This window comes from Mytilus trossulus, chromosome 2 (assembly GCF_036588685.1).
Source record: "Mytilus trossulus isolate FHL-02 chromosome 2, PNRI_Mtr1.1.1.hap1, whole genome shotgun sequence".
Classification (NCBI taxonomy): domain Eukaryota; kingdom Metazoa; phylum Mollusca; class Bivalvia; order Mytilida; family Mytilidae; genus Mytilus; species Mytilus trossulus.
Window position 1 is genome coordinate 86,437,021 of NC_086374.1, and position 21,852 is coordinate 86,458,872.

At 31.4% G+C, this 21,852-nt stretch overlaps 1 protein-coding gene across 1 annotated transcript; it reads right to left on the minus strand.

Moving 5' to 3' along the window:
- Positions 1-8,403: 8,403 nt before the first annotated feature.
- Positions 8,404-18,217, minus strand: LOC134708225 (uncharacterized). The gene is made up of 4 exons (XM_063568608.1): positions 18,081-18,217; positions 15,847-16,113; positions 13,558-13,672; positions 8,404-9,612 (listed from the first exon to the last, which is right to left on the minus strand). Exons 1-4 carry the CDS (start codon positions 18,169-18,171, stop codon positions 9,108-9,110), a joined length of 978 nt encoding a protein of 325 aa, XP_063424678.1. The 5' UTR covers positions 18,172-18,217; the 3' UTR covers positions 8,404-9,107.
- Positions 18,218-21,852: the final 3,635 nt, after the last annotated feature.

A 21,852-nucleotide genomic window follows, 5' to 3' on the forward strand; every position in this document is an offset into this window, starting at 1 on the left:
TGACTGTGACTTACCGAATTAGACTATGTACCAGATTTGTTTTCACATAAGCAACACGACGGGTGCTACATGTGGAGCAGGATCTGCTTTACCGCCTGGAGCACCTGAGATCAACCCTAGTTTTTGGTTGGGTTCGTGTTGTTTATTCTTTAGTTTTCTATGTTGTGTCATATGTACTATTAATTTTTTTTCTTGGTTTTTTTTTTGCTTTCTTAATTGTTGATGTTTTGTTATACCTTTTTTTGTTGGTTTTCTCGTCTTTCTTTCTTTTTCATTTGAACCACTGGTTGTAAGTCCTTCGACCAAAAATTTTCTTATCAACTTTTAATACCTTCTTTTCGGCGCAGAGCATCTTATGAAAACCAGAAAAGAAAATATGATATATCATAAACTTCTTTAGCTAATTAGTTAAAGACAGGCGATACATATCAAAAGCGACATTCACACTTATAGGTCGAAAATAAACTGACAAGGCCACAGCAAAAAAAAAAAAAAAAAAACACAGACAGGGAAAACATTACATAGAAAAAAAGATTGAGTAGGAGCAGAAATAAGTAAGCAAAATACGGGAGGCGAATATACAAATAATAAATTTATACTATAGATAAATATTTAAAAAATTAACAAAACATATCCAATGTAACCTACAATGATGTGTTTCAGACAGATTAAAAAAAAGAGACCGTTTTCAGAGAATCCAGAACGGTACAGATATTTCGCTCAAAGTCCCAGTACTTCTTGGTCCCTTTAAAGTCATTTCGGTATTTGTTGTTATAATCATGGTAAATAGCAAGATTTTATCATTCTGAAGGTAGTTTAAAAAAACCCAACCCTATGACCAACAGCCATGACAGTTGTATGAGATAGCCACAGCTACTATTTTTACCACCAATTTTGTATGCAGTTCAATATGTCTATACGTCTTTTCGTCTATTATTTTATTTTAGAGCTATTATTTGCTTTGACGCACAATAGACAACTTACACATTCAATTTATGTTAAAGGTTGTACAAACAAATACAGATTTATTTTGGAAATATTAGAAAACGTTATCAAAAAATAATGCAAATAATAATAATAAAGAGGACTTCGATTGAGAAATAGATTCTCATTCAACGAATTAAGAAGTTTCTTTCCAATCGATTAATTAATCATTTGACTACATTTTTACATTTTTCAGAATGTTCGATTTTATAGTTTCCGTGACTTATTTTCTTATTTAAAACTATCATATTTTTTTAACTGCTTCTTTATTTGGTGTCTGGCGGAGAGTTGTATATCTCTAATGTATTTGATATAAAAATGCAAAGCCTTCAATAATCAAATAAATGGCTTTAACCGAATTTTAAAGTTTCAAATCGTGCTGTTTTTTTCATTTAGTTAAATTATAGAACGTCTTTGTGGTATTTTTAATATGAACTAAAAAGGTTATTTTATCACGAATGCAAAATTCAAATTGAAATTTCATGTCATATATATTGTTTTGTTGTCATTAAGGGTTATAATGATAGATATGTGTTTTGTACTCTGTTTACAAGTTAATATTCTTCTTTAGAAAATATATAAATATTTTTAAAGGATTATTCTAACTAAATCGACTAACAAAAATATTTTACTCAAACTTTTGTGATATTTGTTATATTAAAGAAATGTTTGAATGATAAGACGTTTCCTTCTCTTTCTTTACACACGAGAGAGATGTTAAACCCGAGAGTTAATATGAAAAAAAACTAATAAACAAGATTATATAGGTGGTGATAATAAATTATCCAACTTTCTGAAGGTTAAACTGGTTTATAAAACACATTTATCAAGGTGTGTATCTTCTAAAGTATTTGGTAGGAAAAAACATAAAGCCTTTCGTAACGCAATACGTGACACTATTTCGTTTATGTCTATTTTTTAAGTCTCACGTACCACTTGCTTAACTTAAACAAACGTCTAGAGAGAAAATGCTGCTATGGAAGTCTGATATAAATAAGATATCATATATCATTACATAAACATTGACACATTTTTTTTGATATACAATTACATAGCTTTGTTTTATACATATTGCCCTTTGTTATTATAAAACGGCTAATGTTTTTCTGTTGGTCTTTTTAACTTTTTGCCGTGGCAATGTCTGTTTGTTTTCGACTTATAAATGTCTTTTCGTATATTTGTCCTCTGTTTGTACATTCTATTGAGTCTACCAATTGCTATCCAACTCTTTGCAAATAAAAGCATTATTTTTGGAAATTATTATTCCCCCTTGAATGAGGAAAATTTCAAAAAAGGCGTCTGATATGAAAATGTACTGATTGTTACGAAAGACAATGCGAACCTTTTAATTTAATCTTCTACTTAAAAAGAAACAATCTTATTCCGATAAGATTTTGAATCTTTGACGTTTGCCTATATGAATAAGAAGATGGGGGTTTGGGTGTCGATGAGACAAACCGACTAAAAATTGCTATTTGATTATTCTTTACCCGTTTCTTTTCCAATGAAACACTATCAGTACAAATTTATTATTGTATTCTTTAATTATATACAGTTAAAAAGTTCAAGTCAATAATTTCTAAGTGCATATATTTATAAGTTCCTTTGTTCAGTGTGGCGTCCATTTTTACTGAACTTGTGTACATTTGTGTGACAACTGAAGCAGGGCTCCGGGTGCAGTGTTTTATCGATGTATTGAAGACTCATTCTTATTTCAATCCTCAATTTCAATTTTATTACTTATTAAGTTTTACCTTTTTATTATTCATATTTCAAATTTTGCATTTGAGGAAAGAGCACTTAAATTTATTTAAAAAACATTTTTTTGTCTGCTACATAAGCTGAACAAACCTTATAAACTTTTTTTTACTCGATATACATGGATAAAATATTAGTACAGATAACCTTTCAATGATTTTGATTATGTTCTTAACAAAGGTTACAACATAAGAAAAATGAATAAGAAATTTTAGTTTTCTTTGAAAGTTCAATCCTCGCCCAATGCAAATTTCTTAATATCTAAATACATTTGAAATTTCCTTTATAGAACTCACATAGATGGCATTACATAATGTTCAGGAATTTAACCAGAATCAGATTTTCCCACAACTTTAACATAACAAAGAATACTGCATGTGAAGAAAGGTTGCAGCACAAAAAATGAAAATTCTCAGTGTTCCTTTAAAGTTTAATCCCTGCTCAACGTATATTGCTTATCAAAACATATTCTAAGGTTCTCTTAAAAAAGTCATATAGATGGCGTAACATAAAACGAGGAGTTTAACCTGCATATGATTCCGATAATAAGTTTAACATGACAAAGAATAATGCTAGTTAGGGAAGGTGAAAGTTATTCCGAAGATTTCAAGAGTGAAAATTTGAAACAAATCCATGATATAATTTCCAGTAACAATGTAAATTATATTGATAAGTTAATGTGATTAGACTGACATATGCAACGGATTGCTATCCACGCCAATACAACAAAAGTATAAAGACAAAAAGTAATTAAACAAAGATCAAAAGAACATCAACATTGTATCAAAGTCCATGCAAATACATATTTTGTCTCTCCACATCTTCATTTATCTAATAATAACAATATAACATCGGCATTCTTCTTGTTTAAATATGTTGAGTTACCTTTAAAGCAAATGCTATTCTGATTGTCTATACACTTTCTATCTTAGACTGTAAAATATTTTACAGAATTGAGAAAGGAAATGGGGAATGTGTCAAAGCGAGAACAACCGACCATAGGGCGGACAACAGCCGAAGGCCACCAATTGATCTTCAATGTAGCGATAAAATCCCGCACCCATAAGCGTCCTTCAGCTGGCCCCTTAAACATATATATAATAGTACAGTAATAATGGACGTCATCCTAAACTCTGAATTATACACAAGAAACTAAAATTAAAAATTATACAAGACTAACAAAGTCCATAGGCTCCTGACTTGGGACAGGCGCAAATTTGCGGCTATTATAATGAACTTTTCCATCCTATGATTAAACGTTGTTTTTTTGGTTTTTTTTACGATGATCTTGTTTCGGAGAGCGAGATTTATAGGGAATTATTGAACAAACTTATTTAACCCGTCTACGTGTGATTGTACTTTTATTCATTCAGAAATCTTTTTTTTTATTTTGTTTTGTTTATCATATCACAAACGGAATTTGATATTAATTTCATATACTTCGTAGTCACTGTTAAATAACGGATGCCACATGTGGAGCAGATTCTGCTTACCCTTCCAGAGCAGCTTAGATCACCCCAAATTTTTGGTGGGGTTCTCGTTGCTCATATTTTAGTTTTTCTTTGTTGTGTATGTGTACTATTATTTGTCTGTTTGTTTGGTTATTTCTAGCCATGGTGTTGTCAGTTTATTTTTGATCTATGAGTTTGACTGTCCCTTTAATTGGTATCTTTTGCCCCTCTTTTGGAATATCTACGACTCGTGTACACTCGGATAGATCGAAAGCCAGACATATCGCATATCATTGTGTCTACTATTAAAAACCTTTGGTTGTTATGGGTTGTTTCCCCTCGGACGTATGCTTTACTTCTTTTATCAAGTTTATTATATAATATTGAATTTTATTAAAAAAAAAGAGGCAAATAGTATTACTTTTGTTTGATTGGAATTTGCATTTTAAGTGCTCGATAAAGTTGTAAACGAGGGACTAAAGATGCCAAAGGGACAGTCAAACTAATAGATCAAAAATAAACTGACAATGACATGGCTAAAAAAAAGACAAACAAACAAATAATAGTACACTGGACACAACATAGAATGGTCTTGATGAAACGATGATATTCCGTGGGAAGGGGACGGTTAATGACTGATACGTGTTAAGAGAGAGCCATACATCTTGCTAGTTAAAGACACCCTTGTAGACTTAAAAAAAGAGCAGGCTAATGCCGCTATAAGACAGCACTCGCATCTGCAAAGTGGAAAGGGATCAATATAAATTGCAAAATTTGTGTCCCGATTCACTATGCATAGATATGTTTAAACTAAAACAACAAAGAAAACTAAAGACTAAGCAATACGATACCAACCAAAAAGTGAATGTAAATGGTCTCTGTCAGTACGCGAGTTAATTTGTTCATCTCTATACACGAGTCGCTGTTATTTTATCTTCAAGTAAGTGAAAATCTAAATAAATAATAAAAATAAACAAATAATATTTATTTCAAAAGTTTATAAAAATTGTGTAACATTTTGTTTTAAAAAAAACAATAGTATTACTCGTCTTTATTTATTGTGGTAAACTGTTCCACATTATTTAATCTAAAAATGTAAATGTGTTCTTCAATAAATATTATTCCTACTATCAAATTAACTGTAAGTTCTTCTATCCATTTGTTTATCTTGCAGGTATTTACACTCATACAGAATCTTTTTTTTTTTTTTTTTTACAAAAATGGCACTTTTTCTATCGAATGATAAAAAAAATTATAGTAATAAAAGAGGGACGAAAGATATCAAAGGGACAGTCAAACTCATAAATCTAAAACAAACTAACAACGCCATGGCTAAAAATGAAAAAGACAAACAGAAAAACAACAGTACATGATAATACATGTCTTTTCCACCTCATCACACATCAGCTAGGAAACGCCATCGTATTTTACAAGTGTTCCTTGTACTTATACTAGTGTAAAAAAACTCGGTATTGATGAATTAAATTCGTGCAACTCAATTGATAGAAACTGACAAATTATATAAGTGCACGATAACCTTCGTCATTTAAAAGATATAACCACATACCTTATCAGGCAATTGCGAGGTTTTTCAAACCAACTTTTCTGGCTAATAAACAGTCTTTTCATATTTGTCTGGATTTGATATTGATTTTATGGAATCCGGCTAATATGCGTGGCCTACCACATCTGTATATCTTTTGAATCTAGCAAATGAGCAGTATGAAGTAAAAGTACCAACAGATCAGTCAGGGTACAGCCAGTTATTTGTTGTTTTTCGCACTGTCTATCATATTTGTCTTTCGTTTATTATTTTGTTCATCATTGTTTGAACCGTTACGTTTTATGTTATTTACGTGCCTTTGAAAACTTCCTTGGTCCAAAACCACAGTTTTCGGCCTTTTATTTTCGTTTGCAACGAATATAGTCCCTAGTGTGGACAGTGTGTTACTTGCCAATTTCTTTTATACCTCTTCCAGGTTTATTTCTCCTTGTTTTATGCCTGAAATAGTAAGTGGGGTGAAATTAGACTGTAAAAGTGTTGGGTCATGAATTCTAAAGTTAAGTACTGATTTGGTTCATCTGAAAAAGGTGAAAAATTGGAACTCTGGAAGCTGTCAAAAGATTTTAAGACTTCCTTAACATAAATGTGTCGGTATTTTGAGTAAGAGCTGATGAAGTTTTCTTTAATTTTGCCACAATTTGTCCCAAAAGTAGTACAACACACTGTAAAAATATTATTGAGAAAGCGCAGATATGATCTTTCGTAATTTTCATTTATTTTCTTAAAGAATTGCACTACGAAAAAACTGTGGTCTCGGACCCCAATATGGTTTATTATACATTTTAAGGGCTGAGCAGTGACTAATAGCTGCAAGATCTACGTCATTTGGTAAGGACTTGTCTGGAACGCAATCATGCCACATGTTTAAAGAAGGCCACCCCCAATTTACCTTTACACTAATTACGACAAACGTTTTACCGTAAGATCTGGCGTAAATACAAAATTTAATCCTGGCATCTATGATGAATTTATTTACAACCATTGTATTGATGCCACTGCTGGTGGAGATTTAATCCCGAGGGTATCACCAGTCCATTAGTCATCACTTCTGCACTAACATGAATTATCATTCATGTGGTCATAATTATAAATTAACTGTTTAACAAACTTTTGAATTTTTGAAGTACTAAGGCTTTTCTACCTCGGGAATAGATTACTTTAGCAGTATTTGGCAACATTTTTAGGAATTTTGGTCCTCATTGCTCTTCAACTTCGTACCTTATTTGGCCTTTATATTTTTTGAACTCGAACTTCATATATGAGTCTTTTGTAGACGAAAGGCAAGTCTGGCGTAAATATATAATTTAATCCTGGTATCTATGATGAGTATATTGATGATGGCAAACGTTTAAAACGAACACTTACAATGAAATTTCTTTAATGATGAAAACAGCATTTAAGTGCCTTTTATATTGCAACTGTCGTATTAACTGTTCTATCATATAATAAATTCGTGTTGCTTTCATTTAGTTTCAAGACTATTTTTAATCTTTAGCGAACAATATGCAGACTCATTGAGCAGCAGTTAAGTTTAACGATCGTCTGAAACACTAAATGGAGACAAAAATACAACTTTGATATGTGACTTCATAACAAAATAACAATCGCACATAAAAAATAGAAAAACCGAATAGATGCATAAAACAGAAAACATTGGTGGCTCTCTTTAAATTTACCTTTAAAACAGCACATAATTGCAGATCCTTTTAAATATGATGAACCAGCTAGCCATATAATCCATTTTTGTGATCTGAAAAATGTGTTTTGTTCACAAACCGGGAGAATTAATGGTTTGACTATAACATCTCGATCCCCCAAAAAAGAACAAATCAAACAACATCTCATTAATTATACTGAACAAGAGTTCTTAATTTTTTTCGGAAACATAAACAAAATAAAGGTATTTTCCACCCCAAAAAACAGGCGAGGGCAGTTAATATTTCCATAACTATCTTTCTAGGAAAGTAACTTCATAAATACTCCTCCGCAACATGACCTATCTTTTTTAATACACGAACTTTTATAAAAAGGAATGGTTCAGTTAAACATTCAATAATATTACATTATTTTTATAACAAGAATTTAGCAAAACAGCTGCATATGATAAAGCATATAAAATGTGAAGCAGGAAAAGGGTATAATATTATGTGTATAACCCAGCGATTATGAAATACAAATGCTATTCAATAGACAAACGTAAAAACGTAAAAAAACAAATGAAAACAATTACACTTGCTTTCAAACAATCAAAATCAACCATACTTATATAAGGTTTATTTATGTAAGATATGGGAAAGTCAAATCGTCACCTTTGAAATTCGATACTGAAACATCAAATGGGAAATGTCAAACCGCACAACACAACTTATTTAAGTTAAAAGTATCAACAACCTTTACATATTTCCTGTTTCAATCACCTGAGGTAAATTTGTACAGATTTCAGATAAAATAACTAAAAAGCCTATCAAAAAGAAGGAAGAAGATAATAGAGGGACATCCAAAACACATTAGTCGAAAGGAAACGGACAATGCTATAATAAAACAAACCACCAATTTTAGGAGACAACTAAAAGACAAACTAGTCAATTAAATATAATTGCATCATACATGGAGATAGTAGGAAATAAGCAGAGAAATAAAAATGAATAACAACAAACGCTTTATAAAAAGCAAGATAAACGAAACTCACTGTCGTGTTTTTGTTTGTTTCGTGGCCAGTTTTATATGTTTAATGCTTGTTCTACATTACACATGTGATCATTTGTTTGCTCTAACAATTCATATGATCATCTTTCTGACCATGAACTCCTTCTTTAGTCCAAACAAAGATACATTTATTCTGAATGCGCATACGAAATTTCAAAGATAACATACAATGTATAGAATTTAAGGTTGTAACGAGCAGCACACACTCAATAGATCTTTGTTATTTATAAAGGCCGTAGAATACAATTACTTTATATAGGAACGAATATAGTGCGGAAATATGTAAATGCATTTATAGCTTAGGTTTATTTGTACAATTCAGGTACTAAATTGGTATGATACATTGTAGATTGTAGAATGAATTAGAAAAAAATCCACATGTTTACAAACATAAAATATAGGACGGACAAACTTAAGATAAGTGTTAACAGAAAAAAACCCACAAATATTTGAGTAAATATGATATATATGACATGATGTAAAGTCTAGTTTAGTCTCTAATTCAAAAGTCACATACTTCGAATTCAATTTAAACGTTGGATAATAATGAAAAATGATAATGTACACAGTGAATGGAAAGGTTCTCCTACAAATAGTATAAAGTCATTTCTGTAAGTAAAAAAGTTTAAAATTTCGTGTTTGTATCACAACATGGCAACTGAAAACAGTACTGTCATTACACAAACTAAATCAACTGTAATTCGGTTAGAACTACCAGTCGGATCACCAGTTAATCGTTCATAATAGTAAATTGGTTGATTAAGTCCTTCACTTAAAGTGTAAAACCCAGCGCCGTCTGGTTTCCAACAAACTGCCTCACCTTGGGGTTCGTCTTTGTATTTCAATTTAATTGGGTCTGAGGCAAGTGCAGCAAGATAATCTCCATTCATGACGTTCCAGTAGTAAAGATTGTCTACGGATATTATAACGATTTCTGTTCCATTTGGTGATATGTCCCCTCCTGTTGGGTCAGGGTATTCTGTATGGAAAGACATACTAACAAGATCTGTTAAGTTGGTGATATCTGAACTGTCCCAGGCAGTGCTAGGAACATGTACTGCCTTCGCTGGAATACCAGTGTTTTTAGACACAAGATAAATTTCTCCTTGGGGATCTACCATTATAGTCTCACAATCATGTTCTGTCCATCTACAAAACAGTGACAAACTTCAATGTATTACTGGTGGTGTGAGACATACAATCTTGCTTAAACATGCACTTATTATTTGTCTCTAATATTTAATTAACTGTGCATTTGTATTCAGATATCGCAGATCAAATTTATTCGTTCATTGTGTAATCATACGTTTTTTGAAAAAGGGAGAAGGTTTGGATCCATTAAAACGTTTAATCCCGCTGCAAATGTTTGCACCTGTCCTAAGTCAGGAATCTGATGTACAGTAGTTGTCGTTTGTTTATGTAATATATACGTGTTTCTCGTTTCTCGTTTTGTTTATATAGATTAGACCGTTGGTTTTCCCGTTCGAATGGTTTTACACTAGTAATTTTGGGGCCCTTTATAGCTTGTTGTTTGGTGTGAGCCAAGGCTCCGTGTTGAAGGCCGTACTTTAACCTATAATGGTTTACTTTTTAAATTGTTATTTGGATGGAGAGTTGTCTCATTGGCACTCACACCACATCTTCCTATATCTACTTATTATAACTATTTGATTGATTTTTTTTCATCATACATGTTTTATGCAAAGCTGTTGATTGAAATTTGCGAAACAAGATCACGACACAAAGACATGAAGAAAAAAAACCATCAAAGAAACAGCGAATTTATTGCAGTTTTGGTTTCACAGTCACAGTCACACTTTCAATATAGAACAATTGTTGTTTTAAATCTCAAGGTCACAATACTCTTTTCGGTAAAGAAGTAATGGGGAAATACTCTAACCTCACTGCTATTATTTAGATATTAAAGGATCCTAGTATACTGGTGGACGTGACTTGATTAAGTATGATAAATTTTACTTTTGTAGATTTTATTCAAGCTAACTTATGCTACCGGTCTTTGAAGAACAATTTTCAAGTGAGCATGCTAATAAATTGCATCTACTTCAAATAATTTCAACTTACTCAAGTTTATTATCACAGCCAATATCATCTACATAACCGTATTAGTACAAGATAGAGAAATTCAAATTAGCAACATCTATTAGAGACCAACAAATCAAGGTGTTTCTACTATAGTTCACTTAATAATAAAATTTGAATAACTAATAGAAGTTCTGGTGTTAAAACACAGCTAAGCGCGCAATGAGTTCAACAATGCATATTTTATTTAACGTTTTCCATAATATAATGCCGAGTTTTAAGCTATCTTCCAATGTCAAATAAAACTTTACTTTAAAGAGTTAGACCAAACAGCTTATTCATTTCTACCAGTGATTTTTCCTTAAAATTTTGTGTGAAGGTATTTCATGATTTGAGGAACAAAATATGATGAAAAAAATTGGGGGTCACCGACTTAGTTTTGACACTATAGCAACCTCAGTTTCCTGTTTTCCCGAATATTAAAATAATATTTGCTTGTTATCTACTCTCAAAAAAATGCTTTATATCAAACCTACAAGCATAATTCTTGTTTCACTTTAAACAGTAGATTTGTATCTTTCAAATACAGGTTCAAGAGTTTAAGGCTCATATTGACTTGATCTTTAAAAATATGATTTATTTCATTCCCGCCAAATATAAAACGTAAAACTGAAAAGTGTTTCCATTTTTTAAAAATATCTACCAGTGATTTCTTCATAAAAATTTAGAGAAGGAAAGTGCCATATGTACTCTTCAAAATAAAGCAAAAAAAAGTGTATGTCACCGACCTTTCAAAAAAGTTATGAGTAATTTTTATGATTTTTTCTCGTTTGTTTTGAAGAAAAGAGTTGTCTTTCTTCAGAACATTGCATCTGACGTCATAGTACAAACTTGCCTTGCTGGCGCACTATTTGAAAAAAAGAAATCGCAAATTGGACGTTTGAACCCACATTTAAATTTCCAAGAGTAACAACTATATTCACCTACTTTATTGTCCGGTAATACTAGAGATTAAGCATGTATCAGTTTCAGATTTTTATGATGTTGCCGCACAATATAAACCTTCAGAAACACCATCAGTCGGAATGGAAAATTGTTTGAAATAACCTTTCACGCCGCTTTTGTATTGAAACTTTGTTTTTGTCCTTTGTCACACATAAGCAGAATTGTTGAAAATAAAAAAAGAAATGAAAGATGGCACTAGTAAACTTACAGTAGTTGACTTTACCAGAGACTATATGTGCTTGTTTCTTTTTTGCGTCAAGTTTGCCGTAATAAACTCATTCGGTACTGTTAAAAGACGGACATACACTTATCATACTAAAATTTTTTCCGACTAAGACGAACGTTTAGAAATTATTGCATCAAGTTTGTGAATTCATTATTTTTCAATATTTAAGATATAACTGAAGGACATTAAAGTTATAGGTATAATATATGAATGAAAGTTTGATTCTAAAACATTATACATCTATTTTAAAATACAATCCTTTTATTACTACCTCATGTGTTTTCAATAAACGAGACAGTAAATATAAAATACAAAAAGTTTTTGATTAAAAAAATAATTTAGAAATAATTTTCCGTTGGAAACTACAAAGTAAGATTTCTCCATCAGGATAAAATATAATCTAAATTGCTCATTTTGGAAATTAAAACAAAGAAAAAGTTGTTGCCAGCATTGAAAATAGATTTTTTTTCAATCTTTATGGTTACAGTTATAGCTAAATGAAAGGGAGCGATTTTATGTAAGATATTATTCTTGGAGCAATTGTTTTTGTCATAAGCTAAATTTACAACAATTTAGTTTTAAACACTGAAAATTATGATTTTAATTCACATTCGCTGAGTAGTATTAGTTTTATTAATATTTGTTGCCTTACAGCTAATTTCCTTATGCATGTAGGGTAAAATTTTGGTTGGCTTCCTTGCTTTGTTTGTATTAATATTCACTCAAGCTCTGAAATCAAGATTGACATCTTTATGTATAGGTATGTAAACCTGTATATACGTTATCAAAATATTATTATACAAAATATACAAACAAAGCAAGCAGGCAAAACCAAAGTGTTGATCTACAGACATTAGGAAATTAGATGTAAGCTTTAACGAGATTAGACGATATGTTTATCATTTCTCTTAAAGACAATTTAAAATGAAACAAATGACAAACAAAAATGACCCTTTGTCATCATTTTATTCTTACTATAAGATTTTGTAAAATAAGCAGTATAAATAAATTTTAAATTCATTGCAAGATCGGACATTATTTTACAAGAATCATCCAGATATCAGTTACATGCACATGTTACCAGTAGGTCAAAACTTTTAGGCATAATTGATTATCGGCCTAACCTTGTGAATAATCATTTTTTTTTTTTTTGAATCGACACTTAAAAATTAACAAAAAACTTTAACCTGAAGTGGGACAGACGGATGAACGAACGAACGCACAGACCATAAAACATTTTTCACCTAAGCTGTACACAATCGGCACAAACGAAAGACAAAAATCTACGCAAATGAAGAAGAAATAAATGAAATACAGATTGACGCAAATACATGTACATGTATAAGACAAAATCTACGCATGTGAAAGAATAAAAATAAAATAAAATTCAGAAGGGCGCAAATGCAAAAAGTCGAGATCAAAATTTATATTTTTTTTTATTGGAACGAATGTAAAATATAGTGTAGTATCTTATGTGTCCATTTGTGTTAAATATCCACATGATATTTAGGTAGCGCGACGCATAATAGTTCCTCTTTTCTTGGGAAGACGTAGCGTATCTACGTAGCATGCACTATGATGAAATCCGTGAAAAACGCGAAATAGGACGTTACAATTTGACGTTTTTTCATTGCTAGAAACAACGTCATAGAGCTTTTATGTCACTACCAAGTTGCGTTACCTGATGCGCATAAACAATAGGCTGTTTGGTCTTTAAGCTGATTCCCAAAAGTTAAAATCTTTCTATATAGTTTTGCTTTAAATAAGGGAGACACGCTGCTACCTTGTCGGTTAATACAGAAACTCGAGTGAGAAATACTTACGAGAAATGTATAGTTGCATCAACGTCTACGGTTAATGTTGGTTTGATTACATCTGGCTCCTTTATTCTGTAGATTATGTCCCTTGAACCATTCCAGGTATTTCCCCCAAAGTCACCTGAAAACATATAACAAATTTAACAGATATGAATCACAGATAAACAGTGAATCAAAACTCGAGACAACCACTGAATTGCAGGCTTGCTAACACTAAAGTATAAATAATCTACAAAATAGAATAAAGGTAAAATATGATATGAAATATAAGATAAAAGTAGATTCGATTGAATAGTGAGAAAGAATTCGAGTTATTATTTGATCTGTTTTTGTGTTCGTCTTATAAATTATTGTATATATAATCAAAAGTATAATACTGTGCAAAAATGTAAGGTCACCATTCTATAAAAGCTCAATTGATGTACCGTATCTTTTTCTCACCTTTTCTATCAAGAAGGTGCTTGTCCTTAGGGATTCAAAATCATGATTGGTTGCAGAACATTTTGAATCCTAGGTTGCGTCCAAAGGGTCTCCCATATTATTTTCAGTACAATAACATGTATCAATTAATCTATGTTTTGACAATTTATCCGAAATGTGCTAATATAATTCTGATGCAAGGGATTAATTTTTACGAAGAGATTTATTTTAACAAATAAGTAAAGTTTTTGAAACAGATACAACCAAACTATAGCAGTGTTAAAATTTAACGATAAAGTTGCAGTTCATGGCCATTTATAGTGTGCATAAAGTGAACATTATTCTCTGGCAAATAGTAAATCTTGTTTACATTTAGTCGGTTAAATTTATTTTTACAAAAATCTGCGCTTGCATCAAATGCCATGATGTTGATTTCGATTTAGGTCACCAGACATCCGTGTTTGGTTGAATATGTAAACAACCAAACAGGATTTTTGTCCATCAAACTCTACTCAAATTTTGTTTCGATAGCAGATCGTTGAATGATTGTGTCCGTCAACATCCGTGTACTTTAAATTGAATATGACATTTAAAATTAAAATATAAAACTGAAACTAATTTGATCTTGACCTAGTATTTTTTTTCAAAATAGTATATTGCAATAAACAGAACTATATTGGATGTGGTCTATATTAAAACTTCAGTTACTTAGCAGAATTGAATATTTACATAAAATTCAGAGATTTATTAAAAATACAACATTAGATATAACATTGACTTCTCTCTGTAAACAGTGATATTCAGAAATTGTTTTATCATTATCTCTGTCTGCCTACTTTGCAAGATATATCGATTATTTGTAAAATTTGTTTTTCCTGATCCAGCATTACATCTTTGAAGTTGGAAATAAATAAATAAAGGCAATAGTAGTACAACTCGTAAATCTGTGGAGACAAAACACAAAATCGGGGTAACAAACTAAAACTGAGGGTGAAATATAAGAGGAAAACAACGACACAATATTAAAATGTAACACACACAGAAACGGACTAAGCATTAGACAAAATCCGATGAGATTAACAAATAAAACATCAAATACATGAATTTGGGATAGAAAAGTACCGTGACACGTCTTATAGTAATGTGAATTCACACTCAAATATAAGAGAAAACAAACGACACAACGGAAACAAAACGTTAAAATGTTGCACACACAGAAACGAACTATGATATAACAACAGCCATTTTCCTGACTTGGTACAGGACATTTTTAAAGAAAAAAATGGTGGGTTGAACCTGGTTTTGTAGCATGCCAAATCTCGAACGTTAATGACAATGTTAAATATAGTACTAAAATGACAGCATACAATTACAGACTTCAATACAAATAAATAGGACAAAGAAAATCAGGAATGATAGATAACAAAAGGCAACAGGTTGAAAATTCAATACGTCAAAAACGCGACTTGTCTTACAAGACTTACCAGTGACGCCCAGATAGAAAAGTACAAAGTTGTACAGCACTGAGGATCAAAAGTTGAAAAAGCTTGTGCCAAATACGGCAAGGTTTTTTTTGCTTGGGACAAGAACATCCTTATTATTTAGAACAATTTATGCTATTGCAAACAGTAAATTTTATCAAATGAATATAAAAGATATACATGATAAAACTGAAGTATCAACTAATTATAGAAACAAAGATACAAACAAAATTGTCAAAACACTGTTTTAACAGAGTTTTTTTTCAATTCTAAAATCAGGAGGTGTTGCAATGTATGATGATTTCTCCGAAAGAAAAGACATTATTTATAATGTGTAGTTAATTGAAAAAAACCAACATTAGGTATGTGCAGTTTCTCTTTTTTCTATCCTTACCAATAAACAGGCAGTATTCCTGACCATGACAACCACCATATGCAATATCTTCCCAGTCATTGTGAATGGCCATGTTTATTGTGATTTTGGATTTAACTTCACCAGTCAAAGCGTGGATAGCATACATGTAAGGTCCGTCTCCACTATCATTGTGAACATATAAAATATCTGCATGAGTCCGACTTGCTGCAATCCCTGATACTTCCGTGATTAAAGGGTCTGTCACTACAGATAGCTGTTTAACTTTGAAGTATGGACGTATAGTACCTACAAAATAAGAAATATTTAATATTACTTAAACTTGATTTCACGTTTATCAATCTCAGGAGAAAAAACACATTAAAGTCGATATTTGCTTAAATCTGCTTAAGTTTGTCCTTGACTTTGCATTGTCGTGTTTCTTATTGTTAACTTATTTTTAACTTATGGTAATTGAAAGGCTTAAACATCTGGAATACTTTGTACAATTTATTTATTGTTATTTCACGAAGGTTTTAGGTAGCTCTTTCTTAAGTTAACGGTATGTAAAAAAGGATATGGGATATACATGTGTACGTGATCGAAACAGCTACCTAAGAACACTAACAAATTTTAAACGAAATATTCATGTCAACAAACGGTCTCTTACTCAACGATAAACAGTGCATTGATTCAATTCAATCTAGGTGGTCGAGTTGTCGAGAGCGATGGACAAAGTGCAGGCGGTGTTTTCTCGATATCCCAATACCAGGAGGTCGATTCCCGGAGAGGGAAGGTTAAACCATTGCTTCCGCAGATTTGTAGAGTAAACATTGCTTTGTTAAGATTAGTTATGAATATTAGATCTGTTTTCGGACATGTATTAACTTCACTTATCATCCTTTTGATGGATCTGTCGTAGAATTATCCGTTGTTTAGATGTACTTATCACATTAATTCAAATTATCACACTAAAGTTTGTTAAAAAATTTAATTGCATGTTTCAACTTTTTGTAGTTTTGAAACCAATCTCAATAGACATATATCCAATCCTATTTCCAGCTCCTAAGTTCTTATTGTATTGAAAGCTTTTTTAAAAATTTGTCACGATATGATAGTGATAATAATAAAAGTTAAGCTTTTCATCTCTTTATTCTCTTGAGTACGTTGACGTCAATGAATGTTTGAGTTTATCACTAAAACCTTTATCTGTCATATTCCCACTCATTAATATATTAATAAAATCAACAACAAAATACCCAATTGTTTATATACAATGATATATATTAACTCATCAACGAGCTTAGGCTTATTGCTTTATATGAAAATAATGGAATGTATGTCGTATGATTGCCAATGACATAGCTATCTACCAATGTTCAAATGACGTAGGTTTAATCAACTATACATATATTTCTATGTACGCCCTTCAACCATCAGCAAAACCTATATCGTAGAGTAAACCACATGTGAAAATGTGAAAATGTTAAAACGATCAAAAACAACGGACAGCACCCACAGAATATTGATGGGTTCAACATGTTTTTTATCGCTACATCCTACCCTTTCCAAGGTTATGCATTATAGTGAAAGAGCACGACTAAAACAAACGATTAAAATAGGACGAAAATGGCTTGTTTCATAAGAGTTGTGGCTTTTATGGTCTATACTTCAGGCATTCATTATTTAATGACATGTTTTGATAAAAATAAATTATACATGTACAATTATATTATCAAAATCCTTAAGTTACACACCTTGGCTTGAAATTGGGCGAGGGGAAAATAGATTCAGTAGAAATTCGTAATTTTTTTGAAATTGGTTCCAAAAAAACCTTCCGTCTGAACTTTTCTTCAAAAACACTTTTTCAATATCAAGACCTTAAACGATAAAATTTCAACATTGACCTTTTCAACATTAATACTTTCAACGTTAACACTTCAATATTAAGACTTTCAACATAAACACGTTCAACGGTTAACACTTCAACAATAACATTTTCAACATAAACACTTTCAACATTAATATTTTAATATTAACACTATCAACATTCCATATTAAAAGAATAATTTGCATCATCTAGATGTATAAGGATAATTAGTTTAACCAGGAACACTAGTAGAACAAATCTGTTTATGATGTTCTATACATGTAATTTATAACTGCGGAGAAACAATTTCAGTTATTGTGATACACATTTGTCTTCTATAATTTTTTAGTTCTTCTATTTTTTTTTCAAAGAGATATCTTTACTATCTAATTTTAAAAGTGCTTACCTGCACACACAACAGATAAACCAATATAAATAATGTACAACAACATTGTTTCTGAAGAGAATATAAACACCGTGTATATATATGTGCACATAAAACGCACCTGTGATATTTAAGTAGTGATGCACAATTTTACTGACATACTGTAAAACATGGTATAATATATAAATATGATTTGGTGATACCCGTAAAAGCTTTGTTTTCTTTGCCTAATTCAGTATTTAAATCACATTTTTCAGCATACATGTACATATAATTTCATACCTCGTTTTTTAGAAAGGTGTTGTCACTTTTTTATGTTTCTATTTCATTCATTTAAAGATAAGATAAGATAAAATAAATTTGTTTTATTAAAGTGTCACGTATTGATCTTACACAATAGTAAAAATATTTACACAAGTACAATCACATTAAAAAGATCAGCACCCAGCCTAAAAAGACTTATGAGAGTATGTAATTAATGACACCCAAGATAATTAGTCGTCTTGAATTTCATGTGAAATTCAAATTTCTTACCTTGGTTGATTAAAAGCTAACCTTATGCTGGTTGTTGGCATATTATGTTAAATTTTACACAGTAGTTTCAGAGCGGATTTTTTTGGTAAAGGTTAATAACGACGGACAACGACGACAGACCATCATGATTTTTTATGTATTCAAAAATGTTTATTTGAAATGTTGTAGTGTGTGTTTCTGTCAAGTATTAATGATAACTGGAGATGAACCGTATTACCCACATATCATTACATGATTCTGTTTACATACAAAATTTGTTAAATCAAACAATTCATTGAAAGGGGACTACAAGTAGAAGCAATACACATTATATATTTAGGAAGAAGATATAACGAGACAGGTCATAACAACGTTGTTTTTGAGACCATAATCAAATGGCAAAATCAAATGATAAAACACATCAAACGAATGGACAACTGTTATATTCCTGACATGGTACAGGTATTTTCAAATGTAAAAAAATTATGGATTAAACCTGGTTATTTAGCGTTAAACCTCTCACTTGTACGACTGTCCGTTATGTTCACAAAAGTTATCTAAAGCAAATAAAGATGGCTGTTTGAATCATCGATTTATTTATATTCTTGAACATTCATATGAACTGAAAGTAAGAGAAAATAGAGAGTCGCTATTTGTTTTTGTATTCATGAAGAACCAAGTCAGTATGAAGAGAGTTAAAATTGAAGGATTGTAGAAAAATACAACATTTTATTGTACGAGTTTAAGTTAGAGGCCGCTAGTCAAGAGGTTGGTATTCTGTTACAGTCTTCTTCCATATTTCTTTTAATCTGTTGTAGGTTCTTTCAGCATTGTTTTTGTTTTTATAGTTTTTGGTTGTTTTTAAAGCAATTATACCACATCCCTTTAATCGGATTTTCATTGAAAACATTTTGATACATCAGCCATATTTGTTTAAGCACTTTGTTACTATGTAAATGAAGATATTTGTATTTGCATAAACTTTTTGTTGATGGAAGGAGGTAGATAATATAGGTATACATCGTATACGAGATGTTGGTCTGTCATATTGGTTTAGCGACTGCTTGAAAATAGGGTTTTTTTGAAAAGTGAAATACTCTCTTATTAAAAGGTATATAATAACTATATTTTATATTAAGGTTCATAACAAAGTTTCAGTCAGGAAGGGTTCACCTCTGACCACGACTCTATTTCATGTATCAGTCCTTAAAGTTGAAGTTACGTCAAGTCCACATCTCTGATAGTATAAGCAGTAAGTCAGCTCTATTTGTTGTATGAAATTATTGCAAAGTGTACATGTCGGTCTGGCAACGTTCCATCTGACTGTGATCTCAATTTCATGGTTCATAAGTTTTTGCAGTTTTGTGTAATACAATGTACTAGTGACACTTTATTTGGTGTATTGCATAATTGGTTGGTGTCCATATCTGACTGGCGGGTGTCATATGAACTTGACTTCATTTTCATCGTTCAATTGCAAATGATAGGTTTTAGAAGTTATGTCAGTTTGAAAAAAAAATATCAACAATATGTTAACTGAATATGATGTATTGAATGAATGTACAAGTCCTTTTGTCAGGTTTTATCTAACCCTGACCTTAATTTTAACACTTATTTGTTTTTCTCAATCAATTTATGACTTTCGAACAGCGGTATACTACTGTTGCCTTTAATTATGGTTCATAAGACAATATTTGATTTTTGTGGTTTGGTTTATTTCTCAAATACTTAAAACAATAAGGCCACTATATTTGCATATTGAAAGATGGTAATGTGTGCATAACTTTTTTGAAAGAGGGACGACAGGTACCAAAGGGACAGTCAAACTCATAAATCTAAAACAAACTGACAACGCCATGACTAAAAATGAAAAAAGACAAACAAAAAAACAATAGTACACATGACACAACATAGAAAACTAAAGAATAAAAAACACGAACCCCACCAAAAACTAGGGGTGATCTCAGGTGCTCCGGAAGGGTAAGCAGATCCTGCTCCATATGTGGCACCCGTCGTGTTGCTTATGTGATTACAAATCCGGTAAATAGTCTAATTCGGTAGGTCACATTCATGAAATGGGATTGTAGTTACGACGTAAGGAACATATCCGATATCATTTGTGAAACGGTTATTCCATAACGGTCAACCAACTCGTGATGGCGTCCGTAAAATTAACGAAGGGATGATTTCAACTTCACCATTTGGAACTCTTGGTTTAATAGCTTCCTTGTGAGCAGTAACCCTCTATCAAGAAAATCATGATAGGAAATGCAAGCACGGGAATATCGTATCAATTGGGAGATATATACCCCGTATGCAGGTGCTGCTGGAATGTTGCTATTTAGAAATGGAAAGTTAACAATTGGAAAGCTGAAATCATCTCTTTTGTCGTAAAGTTTTGTCTTCAACCGACCCTCATTGTCAATTTCTAGATGTAAGTTAAGATATGAAGCCGACTTAACTGTATCTGTTGTATCCTTTATCTCCAATTCGGGATAGATGCGTTCCACATAGTCACCAAATTTTGAATTGTTAAGTGAAAGAACGTCATCTATATAGCGGAAAGTAGAGTTGAATGGTTCGTCTAACCGTAACTTTATTTACATGAATCATTGATAATGTTAAGTTTATAAAAATGAGAAAGAAAATGGGGAGTGTGTCAAAGATACACAACCCGACCAAAGGGAAGAGACTAGCCGAAAACTACAAATGGGACATCAACACTCAGAAGCAGCATTAAGGTACAAATTTAATGAAAGTGGATGTTACACTTAACTTCAAAACATTTAAATGATTTAAAATGAAAAAAAAACCAGAAATACTAACAGATGCTATAAGTAACTTAATAAAAACTTCATATTACAGACTTTTTACATGAATGCAATCATAAGTAAAAGGGGGAGGGGTGACATTTCAGCATAAGTACTAGTGTTTGTTTATTGATTACACAGGTGGAAAACGACCCTTTAGAGATCATATCTTTTCTGCCCTGAGTTTAAATCAAACTCATATTTCACGACCAAGAAAAAGTGCTTTCTGGGTAATGCAACTGTTTTAATCTTCTAAATGAAATATGTTGTTGTAAACAATTAGAAGACGGTAGTAGTTCAAATCTCGATAATCGATTAGGACAAGACGTCGAATAAAGTATGGAAATCAGTTAAAAACAAAACGAAAGTAGGTTTAATAGAATATATACTGTACTATTGGATTTTTTCGTTATTGTTTAATTTTCGCTTATTTGAGCTCTATATAAATAAGCTTATTTAAAATCTAACAA

Excerpts from the sequence above, each read along its gene's own strand:
- LOC134708225 (XM_063568608.1), bottom strand. The coding sequence starts at position 18,171 with ATGTGCACATATATATACACGGTGTTTATATTCTCTTCAGAAACAATG. Across the intron at positions 16,114-18,080 it reads TTTATCTGTTGTGTGTGCAG|GTACTATACGTCCATACTTC; the intron begins GTAAGCACTTTT and ends CTTATTTTGTAG. Across the intron at positions 13,673-15,846 it reads GGAATACTGCCTGTTTATTG|GTGACTTTGGGGGAAATACC; the intron begins GTAAGGATAGAA and ends ATATGTTTTCAG.